Below are 11,125 nucleotides of genomic sequence, written 5' to 3' on the forward strand. Positions count from 1 at the left end.
AGACGAGCATAATTTATATATTATAAAGTATATAGATATATATTTTTAAAAGTCCTTTCCTTTATTTAATAGTTTATTGAGACAGATGCATTTCTAATCTCATTCCCTTTGGCACCGCTGCTGCTGCCGGCAGCGCCTCAGCTCTCGTTCCCTTCAAGCAGCAGAACGGACCGGGCGAGCTCCACTCCTTGGTCCTCTTCTGTCACGACGAGATATTGGAGTTTCCAGCGGCGCTGACGTCCTCGGCACGTGAGTAGCTGGCCTGAGGTGTTCTGGGACGCTTCTTCAGCCCCCCAGCCTGGGGCCAGAAGATGCTGCAGGTTCCCAAGGCGTTCCTTGGCTGCAGGCTGGCTGTTAGAGGGGCTCTACCTCTGAGGAGGTCTCTTCACCTGCCCCGTCTGCCCTGGTGCGCCTCTGCAGCGCAGAAGGAGTGCAGAAGGGACTGCGTCACGTAGTCACGCTGCAGGGCAGGTAGCGGCGTAGAGGTGACTCGTGCTGGGGCAGCACAGGGCCGGCTCACGCGGGAGAAGCTGCGTCCTCCTGAGCCCCCAGAGCCCACGGTGCTGAGCACCTGCGCTGGAGATGGGGCTGCCCGTGGCAGTGGGGCTGCTCGCCTTCCCTAGAGATGTCACTTGCATGGGCGCTGGAAGTGGGCAGGGATTTGTTTCCACGTTTCTGGAGTTCCTTTCCCTTTGTTTGGTGGGGGCCCCTTAGCCCCACGCAGCTCCTCTCCCCGTTAGGCGTAGGGACGTGACCCACCATTCTGCCTTGTGAGTGTGAGAGAAGGACTTGGGCCAAGCTGTGGCAGAGCTGAAGTTACTGGACCCGAATGAAGAATCTCTCTAATTCTGAAGGGCTGGTAATTCTGCAGCGTCACGTGGGGAGACTGGAAAACCTGTACAGAGCACTCAGCTAGCATTGCCAAGTTTTGTTACTTTATACGAAAACGCAACTTTTTTAAGAGCCTTTTCTGAAAATCCCCTTGATCTGCAGTGTAACGCCTGAGCCTGGCTGTTCATCATCGGTACCCCAGACTTGGGCTGCAGTGAGCTGTAATTCAGGTCAGTAACAGCAATGCCCCAAACACAAGGCAAAAATGGGCTTAATTGCCCTTCCTCTGCAGCTCCGCTGCTAATGGCAGCAGCTCAAGGGAGTTTAAAAATTGATCTTGTTGCATTAAACAAACTGAACGCATTAAACCATTGCTTTCCCTTCTGCCATTACTTTTGCAAATCAGTAACTTTTTACTTGTTTTTATTCTTTTCTTTGCACTTGAATGGCTGCTAACGTTTTATCATCTTTATACAGTGGGGGCATGTGGCAAGCCCGCATTCACTGAAGAATGGCTCTCTCTGAAGTTTGTTTACTATTGCGTGCGTTTCTGTATCTTTTTTAAGCTAACAATGAAATGTATTTATTTTAGTTCAAATTGTGCTTAGAACTGGCTAATCTCTCCCTCCGATGGATTATTTATTAAACTGCTTCTTTCCTGTTGTGTTGAAGCTCTCTGTTCTGATCAGTTTCCCCTGCTGCTGTTACCAGACGGCTGTTCAAGTCAGCCTCGTGCTTCTGAGCAGGACTTGTCTCAGCCCCCCGGGGTTGTGCTGAAGAGATGGTTGCAAGCGTCTATGCCCACGACTGTGTCGGTCTGATCTCCTCTCCTTAGTGGGCACAACTGGTCCAGTTATTTTCACCAATTTCTTATAAATATTCTAGAACAAAAAGTACTTGCAATCAATTTGAATTCACCCCGATGCTAACGCAGCTATCCAGATCTTCGTTAGAGTATGAAAACCGCACTGTCCTCATAGCTCTCACTGCCTTGGTGCTTAAACACCAGGTGCTCTGAGCCACGACCCCGCTGCTCATCTCACCGTGGGCGTGAGCAAAACCCAAGAGTCTTCTAGGCAGCACGTGCAGGCAATATTTGCAGTACAGGGCCCTCTTTGGGATGTGGAGTGGGGAGGAAAGCACAAGTGCAGTCAGGGCTGTGGCGACTGCCTTTAGCAGGCAGGGGCTTGCTCTCAGGTTTGTGCGAGCCCCGACGGCTGCCTGCAGCCCAGCGCTCGGCGTCCATCCCTCGCCTCCTGCCCCATGCGCAGCATCCGTCCCTCGCTCCTGCCGTGAGTGATTCCCAGGGGAGCACCCCTGGGACCAGGGTGGGGGCTGCAGCACGCGGTTATTAGCATCCCAGACCCCATTGTCTTCATTTCCAGGCAGGCTTAATTTAGATCTTATCTTCCTCATTTAAGGGGTGGTGGGTTTTTTTTTTTTTTTTTTTTTTTTTTTACAGTGCTTGAGGATAGTAGTGCTGTGAACAATGTAATCACAAGAAGGATGAGCAAATCCCAGTCAGACCTTGGATGGGATCTGCTGTTGGATGGCCGATATCCTGTAATGAGCTGGAAATGCAATTAATCTGCTGTAAAATATATTGCCTTTTGTATTTATTTCCTCTGGACTTTTGAGCTTACTGTAATTTTTTTTCCTACCTTTATGGGGGGGCAGACCTCAGTTTGACACAGCATCAGTGCACTGGTGGAAAAAGGAAGGCGTGCATATTGCAAGTACAGCCTAGAATTCAAAACAGCTTTTTCTTTTTTTTCTTTTTTTCTTTCTCTCTTCTTTCTTCTTTCTTTTTTTTTTCCCTGGGATCAGGCGTTGGCGAGTGCAGGTGCTGACAGCCCTGTGCTGCGCCCTGGCTCGGTGGCGCGGTGGTATCCTGTGCCGGGGGCCAGCGCCCGTCCCGCTGCCGTCGCTCCGTCGCTCTGCCGAACTGTTTTGAAGTTTGTTTCCTGAAAAATGCCTCGGGCGAGTCTGGCTGAGCGAGAGTCCTCCTGGCTGTCAGGAAGGCGTGTGCTCAGCATCCAGGAGGAAAGTTCAAGCTGTTTCTTGAAAGTCATCGTTCCCTTTGCACTGACCCTAAAGGTTTCCTGTTTCTTGGAAGTCCCTAAGTGCCTCAGCCTGCTCTTCCCACCCTGTATCTGCAACTCGTAGATCTCTCTCTTTTTTTTGCCTTTTCTGGAAGGAGGCAGCTTTGTTCTCCTAGATGAAAAGCATCGCCCGTGTGCGCTTCCAGACTAGGGGAAAAATCCATCGAGTCCAGTAGAAGGGGAGAGCCCCTTCCTTCCTCCAGCATCCATGCTGCTCGCTGCCCCCACCCAGCAGCTCCCGGCCCTTCTGCCCCACTGCCCGTGGCTTTGAGTGCCTCGCAAGTCCTGCGTCGGTGGGCCACTGTGCTCACGTAGCTTGTGCAGTCCTGACCCTTCCCTCCCTGGCTGCCAGCTGCAGACCTCACCACCCTCTGTTTCTCTTCATGTGCTGGAGAAGTTTTCTTTCTCCTGTTGCTCTCATGCACCAAAGAGCATCTTCTTGGGCAGCAGAAATGCCTGGAAATAACCCCAGCAGCATCCTTGTGGCTTTATGGAGAACGAAGGATGAGGTTGTGGTTTTCCAGCGTGGGTTCTGCCTGGGGCATTCACTCATCCTTTGTGCTGCCGAGGGAGGGGTGGCCAAGGGGAGGACTCCCTGGCAGTTTGGGGTGAGCGTGGGCGAGGGCAGTGAGTGCCCACATCTCCACCGGGGCCGGGCAATCGCAGGGGCCACAGGTGGCGGAGGGGATGTGGGTTTAGGATGCGGAGGGACCAGCGAGGTGCCTTTGCACACCCAAACCTTGTGCTGGCGGCTCTGGGCTGCGAGGGCAGGAGCGAGGAGACTCCAGCACCGCCGTGGGTGTCCTCGCAGCACCCCTGGGATCACTGCTGGGAAGAGCCCGGCTGGCGCGAGGAGCAGCCCTGGCCAGGGCTCGCCCCATCGAGGGGACACAGGGTCGGGGGCCCCCATCTGTGGACCACGGCAGCTGCTGGGAGCTCTGGGAGGCGGCTCTGTTAACACAGGATGGAAGGAACAAAACCCCAGAGCCATTAATCACCGTGGCTTCAGCTGAATGTGCATATTCTGATGGCAGCTGTTTACAGAGCACTTCCCCTGCCATTGGGAGGCCTCCAGAACACGTCAGATGGTTAATTACCTTTGGTCCCAAAAGGATGAGTGGCGTGCCCCGTGCCTGGAGCCGCTTCTCAGGAGTGTTCCCGCATGGGAAACGGCGGGTTCCCGTGGTTCCTGCACAGACTTTCCACCTCCTGCAAGGGGAGGTGTGGGGGGATCGGGTGCATCCCCTCCTTTGACCCTTCGGCACCTTCCCCAGCCGTCAGCCTGGCAGGATGGGATGGGCCAGGATGGGCCCGACTCTTCCCAGGGAGCTGGGTAGGGACGAGGAAGTGATGCCAGGCCTGCCATGGGAGCAAGGAGAGGTGCTGAGGCTGGGTAATGTGGGGTAGTCAACATCCACGTGAAAACACTTTTTCCTTCTAACCTATAAAACCATCTTTCCCATGGACACCTACTTTTGTCCCTAAAAACAACTTCTTCCGGGAATAAATGCTGGTTGCAGCCCCTTGGGCTGGGTGCCTCCTCCCCGTGCCCCGGGGCTACGCCCTCACAAGCCCATGTCTCGGCCCCGCACCGAGCACGGCGTTGGCTCTGCGTTTGGGACAGAGGGGCTGAGACGGGCTCTGGTGGACAAGCGTCCCCCTCAGCTCAGCAGGGCCGTGCTGGTCCCGGGCAGTGCGGAGTCGGTTTGGGGTTGTGTGGGGCAGTGGAGAGCCAGGCACCCCGTGTCACCCCGCTCACCCGGCTGGCCCCCGGGCGATTTATTTCAGCTGTTGTTCCTGCCTGGAGCACCCCTGGGTGTCTGGGGTGAGCTGGGGTGGGAAGGCAGCCTGTCCTCCCACTGCACCCAGCCTCTTGGCACAGAAGGATTCAAATCCCCGTGTTCTGGGGGGGTCCTGCTTGCTGGCAGCACCTGAGCAGCCCCTACGCTGCGGCCAGACAGGGTGCGGGGAGAGCCGGGCAAGGTCGAGGTCCGGCACAAGTTTTGGGGCACCGCTGCCTGCCCAAAGGTGCCAGGGGGGTGCGATGCAGCAGGAGCCCTGCAGGTCTCCTGGGCATGGGGCTGCAGAGCTGGGTGGGAGCTGAACTTTGAACAGAACGAGAAACCCCCTCTGGAAATACCCCGCTGGCGGGAAGGCTGCGGGGGCGGTTCTTGCAGGGCTTTAAGAAGGGCTGGGGATGGGGCTGGCAGCCAGAAGGGGACAGCCCCGGCCAGCAGCACTTGCTCCCCAACGGGAGGGAAGGAAGGAAAACCTCGGCTTGCTGCTGCCCTGCCCCGTGGCCCTGCGGGTGATGGAAGTGGCTCCTCTCCTCCTCCTCAGCGCGCTGTGGGGCTGCAGCGGTGAGTGCCCGGGAGCTGTGCCGGTCCCTCGCCTGCTGGCCCAGGGCTCTGCTCCACGTGCCGCCGGTGGTGCTCCTCTCCTTGCTCCTCATCCCTGCACCCAGAGCTGTGGGGCCCGTGACTGGTGTGTGTGATGGCGTGTTCTGCTCTTCTGTGCTGCCAGGGGAGCAGCAGTGCTCCCTGGATGAAAACTGAGACGAGAAGGGGTGTCTGGGCTCATCACCCACAAAACGGCTGGCAGGTCTTGGTGGTAAAGAGTCTGATCAGGCTGCGATGCCTGCTGTGTGGCACCCTGGCTGGCTCCTGCTGCAGAAGCATTGGCACTGATGAGCCACCTCTATGAGCTGCGCCCCCCACAGCGATGGGAAGGGAGTCGGGTGGTGCCTGAGTGTGACTGCTCAGCAAACAGGGAGCCAGAATCGTGTCTGCTTTGCTTTTTGTGTCTGTTCCCCTCTCTAACCCCTCGCGGTTCCTCTTCTCCCAGGACGACCGGTTGACAAGATGGTGGTGGAGCCGCGGGAGCCGCTGGTGCGGTACGGGGACGCGGTGCAGCTGAACTGCTCGCTGCCCTGCACGGGCGGCACGGTGCAGTGGAAGGGGCTGGACACCAACCTGGGCAGCATCGACTCCTTCCCCACCCACAGCGTCCTGCACATCAACCGCGCTGAGGTGGCCACGGCAGGCACCAAGATCTGCCAGGGCATCTGCGGCGAGGAGCACTACCAGAAATCCGTCGACCTGAGGGTTTACTGTAAGCACCCCCACCCCTTCCCCCAGCGCCCCCCCTGCACAGCCCTGTGTCCCCCACGGCTGCGGGAAGTGGTGCCGAGAGTCACTTTTTGTGCTCCCCGCGGCGGCTCCTCTCGCAGCCCTCCCGGACGTGCTGCAGCTCGAGGCGCACCCGCCTGCCCTGGTGCCGGGTCAGCCCGCCACGCTGCGCTGCTCGGCCCAGCGCGTGTACCCGCCCGCGGGGCTGGTGGTCGCTTGGTACCGGGGGGACCAAGAGCTGCAGAGGAACGACCCTGACACAACGGAGACCGACGAGGAGCTGTTTGACATCGAGGCCACGCTGTCGGTAGCAGGGGAGGACGTGGCGGAGGGCGCGCTGTTCAGGTGCGAGCTGATGCTGAGCGTCGGGACGGAGATTTTCACCCGTGAGGCGTCCGTGGCTGTGAGCACAGGGGGTGAGTGGCGGGGCTGGAGCTGGGGGGTCCTGGGTCCCTGCAGTGCCCTGTCGGCCAGAGCCCACCCCTACCGACAGGCACTGCTTGAAATCACTCTGCAGGAGGGTGACAGCACCCCTCGCTGTGCTGCACCGCCAGTCCCACAGCTGCTGCACTGGGGGTGCTGCTCTGCTGCTGCTCCCCACCCAAGGGTGCTGCGCTCAGGGGGTGGAGGTGGCTGGGGCAGGTGGAGGGGGCATCGCCCGCAGAGATAACGCAATGGAGAGGCACTGCCCCGGCTCTAAGGCTTCCCGGGACCTTCTGTGTTCGCAGCTGTGGCAGAGCAGCCGGCAGCCGTGGCCACCTCCACGGAGAGCCCCCACACCACGACGACCATGATGGGGAGCCTCAGCACCACCAGGTCTGCGGCCACCATGGCGCTGTCCCCAGAGCCGGGTGTCCCCATGCATGATCCCACCTCAGCCCTCACCGCTGCCTCGCAGGAGCCCAAGACCACCTCAGAGCAGGCTGCTGCTACTGAACTCCCCCCAGTGGAGTGCCCCACTCCTCAGGACCCCATAGCGGGCAGCCCCTCAGCACGTCCAGCCACCGCCACGGTTCCCAGCTCCAGCTCCACGAGCCCCACAGCTGGGGGCCTGGCCGAGGCAGAGGGCACGGCTGCGGGTGGCACCCTCCAGGGCTCTCACGTGGCAGGGACGGGGACGGCGCCCGCCTGCAGCCTGCGGATCTGGTCGCTGCCTCCCAACGGGACGCGGGGCAGGGCCCTGCGCATCGAGTGCCACGCGCAGTGCGCTCAGAATGCCACCGTCCGCTGGCTGCGCACCCCCGTGGCCCTGTCACAGTACCGGGAGGAGGTGGCGGGCAGCGGCTCCACGCTGCAGCTGGACCATGCTGAGCCCCGTCACCAGGGTCACTACCAGTGCATCCTGCAGGGCCACCGCTCCCAGGCGGTCAGCCTGCAGCTGATGGTCTCGGATGGTGAGTGTGGGTCCATGGCCCCTGCATTGCCCCCACACGCATCCCTTGGGATGGGCTGCAGCTGTGCTAGGGCTTTGGGGCATTACACTCAGCCCCGGGTACCTGCCTGTGTCGGCAGCGTGCCTGCGACTACATGTCCTCCTTGTGCCTTGGCAGATATGTTCAGCGCTGACCCTGCCATAGCCATGGGGACAACGATGTCACTCCTGGGACTGATAGTGACCGGTGTCATATCTCATCGCCTGTGGAAACGATTCAAGTCGCAGTATGAACTGTCCTAAGAGCAGGGACTGCCTGCCACTGCCCCACCACTGCACCAGTCCCTGCCGTCGTCCTGTCCGCTGCTGGGCTCTCCTGGCTGCAGGAAGCCGAGCACCGATGGAGCCGGGCCGCCCAGCTCCAGAAATGGGACCGAAGGAGCTGGTGGGGCGCAGGGTGCTGCTGTGAGACCCCGAGAAGAGCAGCCCCGGGCCCAGGGGGAGCTGCCCCTGCACCTCTCTGAGCACGGCCGCCCCTGCGCTCCCTCGCCCCAGGCAGGCCCTGGAGGCCAGCAGGCAGCGGTGAGCGGGGCCGGGACCTGGGACGTCCGAGCGGCCGCTGCTCCTCAGGGGCCTCCCTGCGCCCAGCGCTGCCCGCGGTGCCGACGGGGCTGCGATGCGCGAGGCCGCACCGTCCCCACAGCCAGCTGGCCGGCCAGCCCGTCGTGTGCAGCCCGGAGGAGCCCGGGGCAGCCCCGAAGGAGCGACTCGGGGCGGCGAGAGGAGGATGCCGGGCGCCAGGAGGGATGCCAGGAGCGCGGGGGGACCCGGGGAGCGCGGGGGTCCTGAGCAGCTCGGCCGGCACCGCCACAGCGCCGGGGCCCAGCACCGCTACGGGTGGCAGCGGCTCCGCACAGCCCGCAGGCGCTGAGCGTCAGGAGAAGGGCACCACGCAGGGGCGTTACTGCCAAATAAAGGCTTTGTTTGGGTGTATTCGGACTTATTTGGGTGTATTCGGATTTATTTGATCGTGTTTGGATTTATTTGGGTTTATTTGGGTTTATTCGGATTTATTTGTGCCCCGAGGCTGATCCCGCGGGTCTGTCCTGCTGTCCCCAGTGCAGACCGCGGCGGCGCCACAGCCCCGTCCCGGCCCCGCAGCGCTCCGGGACACCAGGCCCGGCCACCGGCGGCGCGGGGCCTCGAGCGCTGCCGCGTCCCGGCGCTGCGGGGCCTCCTGCCCGGAGCAGCCATGGCGGCCGGAGCGCCTCACGGCTCCGTTGCCCACACTCAAGATGGCGGCCCGCGGCCTCGCCCGACGGCGGCGCCTCAGCGCCGTGGCAACGGCTTCCCTCCCGCTGATTGGATGCGCGAGGCGACGGCGGGGGCAGGCCCGCCGCACGTCCCGCCCGCGGATTGGCTGCCAGTGCTCAAGATGGCGGCGCGGGAGCTTCCGGCCCCGGCGGACTGGCTGTGCGCGACCAAGATGGCGGGGGCCCGCCTTCGCTGCCCGCAGCTAAGATGGCGGCGTACGAGAAGCGGCGGGCGGCCGCCGCCCCGGCCCCGGCGGCAGGCAGCGGCCCGGCGGAGCCGCTCGGCGCGGCGGCGGGCGGCGGGCCGGGGGGCGAGGCGGAGTTCCTGCTGCGGAGCGGCGTCACCGCCATGGTGCGGGAGGCGCTGCTGAAGGTGCTGGAGGCGCGGCCCGAGGAGCCGGTCTCCTTCCTGGCCGACTACTTCGAGCGGCTGGTGTTGGGCGGCCCCGGGGCGGCCGAGGCGGCCGCGGAGCTCCCGGCGCCGCCGCAGCGCCTGGCCCGGGCGCTGTGGTACGTGCGCCTGGCCCACCACTCCCACAGGTGCGGGCGGGCGGCGGAGGGGAGCGGGCGGCGGACTACGGCTCCCGGCGTGCCCCGCGGTGGCGGCACCGCACGCGTCCCTGGCCGGGCGCCCGGGGCACGCTGGGAGCTGTAGTTCTGGGAGGGGCCCCGCGGTAAGGCCGTGTGTTCTTTGCTCCGTGTCGCGGCAGGACGGCGTTCAACAACAACATCAGCACGGCCTACGAGGTGCTGGGCGCCAGCGGGCGGCGGCGGCGGCCGGGCGTGGACGGGCGGCTGTACAGCGAGCTGCTACGGCGCATCTGCCAGCTCGGGGCTGCGCCACAGGAGGTGGCGGCCGCGCTGCTGCGCAGGGTGCAGTGCCGGGACCACGAGGCCGTGCCCTTCGACGTCTTCCGCTACGGCGTGCTCACCTGCTTCGTGCTGCTGGAGTTCGTGGCCAAGGCGCACACCCTGTACGACGTCCTGGACGGCGGCACGGGCGCGGCGGACAAGAGGGTCTGCCAGGCCGTCCTGCGCACGCTGGAGGAGGCGTTGGGAGGCAGCGACTTCTCGGTGCCCGTGCGGTACCTGGAGGCGGGCTCCAAGCTGGGGCCGGACTGCTTGGCCTTGGCCATGGACCGGGCGCTTCAGGAGAGGAAGCTGAGTGCCTCCATGAGCAGGGACGAGTTCCTGAAGAAGGCCTCGGCCTTATTTGTTGCAAAAGTGAAGCCTGTTGACTAACGTCCAGGTGGGAACAACACTCGCTGCTTCCAGTTCTAATTCCCGAAGTGCTTTGGACAGAGCAGTTTATGTTACGGAGGCTTCAGTCCCTGGAACCGAGCTGGGCAATGAGGCACGGGTGGGCTTGTCGGGTACTGCCTGATGAGCCCTGGGTCTGCTTGATGAGAGACTGCTAATTTCCATGCTCCTTTCCTTGTTCTGAGCACTACAGGTGCCCACTCAGCTCTGGCACTTGATGTTTCCATGTCCGGATGTGTCTCTCCTAGCTGTAGCCCCTCTATTTCCTGCTGGCATCAGAAAGTCTTTTTTTAGGCATTAACTGGGAACTTGCGAGGAGGCCTGTAAACTGTAGGCCAGTGTTAGTCATTAAAAAGGAGCCAGAATGAACTGAATGCGGGGCTGGATCTCCAGATATCCCACAGTTTCATGCTAGACCTGGCAGTTGTGTTTGTGCAGCTTCAGCAGGGAGCTTTGTCTCTGCTTTCGGGTTTGTTTGACCCCTACCTGTAAAGCGCGGGATGATGCTTCACTGCTTCGCGGGCTATTGAGAGGATTCACAGGTAAATACTGGGTTGATAGGACATGTGAGATAAAGATTACTTGTTAAGAAAAATGTTTTAAATGCACAGAAGATGAGAAGTGGTTGGCCTGGAGGAGCTGCTAGCCTGGGCTGGGCTCTGCCAGGAGCTGAGCTGCAAAGCTCCCGGTGGCGAGAAGCTGCTCTCGCTGCATCCCTGCTCCGTGTTTACCGAACCGCCTCAGCTTCTGCAGTCCAGAGGCTGAAGATGGAGGCTCGCACTTGGTGACTTTCCCTGCAGAGCGCTGCCGACCGGTGGCGGCCTGGCACTGAGCGACCCCCCTTCCCTGGGAGGTCCCTCGGCTGTTGAACAGACGCGCATTGAGCCGTACGTTATTTATTGAACTTGCCTGTGTTAATTATTTATACTGTGCAATTATCGGTTTACTGGAAGACATTAAAGCTTTTTATTATTTTGAGCGGCCAATTTATTTACAGCTGGGCAGCGCTTAGCGCCAGGGTGCGTCGCGTTCACAGCTCGGGGCAGCTTTTTTCCTTTTCCCCGTCCCAAGGAGGGCTGAGCAGCTGCCGTCAGCCCGCCGCAGGCCGCCTGGCGGAGA

General features: G+C 61.3%; 2 protein-coding genes across 2 annotated transcripts; both read left to right on the forward strand.

The window, feature by feature from the left end:
- Positions 1 to 5,244: 5,244 nt before the first annotated feature.
- Positions 5,245 to 7,964, forward strand: MADCAM1 (mucosal vascular addressin cell adhesion molecule 1). The gene is made up of 5 exons (XM_035569971.1): positions 5,245 to 5,293; positions 5,778 to 6,044; positions 6,163 to 6,477; positions 6,790 to 7,455; positions 7,612 to 7,964. Exons 1-5 carry the CDS (start codon positions 5,245 to 5,247, stop codon positions 7,734 to 7,736), a joined length of 1,422 nt encoding a protein of 473 aa, XP_035425864.1. The 3' UTR covers positions 7,737 to 7,964.
- Positions 7,965 to 8,954: 990 nt separating this feature from the next.
- Positions 8,955 to 10,979, forward strand: TPGS1 (tubulin polyglutamylase complex subunit 1). The gene is made up of 2 exons (XM_035569960.2): positions 8,955 to 9,286; positions 9,457 to 10,979. Exons 1-2 carry the CDS (start codon positions 8,955 to 8,957, stop codon positions 9,986 to 9,988), a joined length of 864 nt encoding a protein of 287 aa, XP_035425853.1. The 3' UTR covers positions 9,989 to 10,979.
- Positions 10,980 to 11,125: the final 146 nt, after the last annotated feature.

This window comes from Cygnus atratus, chromosome 26 (assembly GCF_013377495.2).
Source record: "Cygnus atratus isolate AKBS03 ecotype Queensland, Australia chromosome 26, CAtr_DNAZoo_HiC_assembly, whole genome shotgun sequence".
NCBI lineage: Eukaryota > Metazoa > Chordata > Aves > Anseriformes > Anatidae > Cygnus > Cygnus atratus.

Bases quoted from the DNA above. Each gene is read 5' to 3' on its own strand.
- MADCAM1 (XM_035569971.1), top strand. From the start codon at position 5,245: ATGGAAGTGGCTCCTCTCCTCCTCCTCAGCGCGCTGTGGGGCTGCAGC. The intron at 6,045-6,162 runs GTAAGCACCCCC...CTCCTCTCGCAG, and splicing joins CGTCGACCTGAGGGTTTACT to CCCTCCCGGACGTGCTGCAG. The intron at 6,478-6,789 runs GTGAGTGGCGGG...CTGTGTTCGCAG, and splicing joins CGTGGCTGTGAGCACAGGGG to CTGTGGCAGAGCAGCCGGCA.
- TPGS1 (XM_035569960.2), top strand. From the start codon at position 8,955: ATGGCGGCGTACGAGAAGCGGCGGGCGGCCGCCGCCCCGGCCCCGGCG. The intron at 9,287-9,456 runs GTGCGGGCGGGC...GTGTCGCGGCAG, and splicing joins CTGGCCCACCACTCCCACAG to GACGGCGTTCAACAACAACA.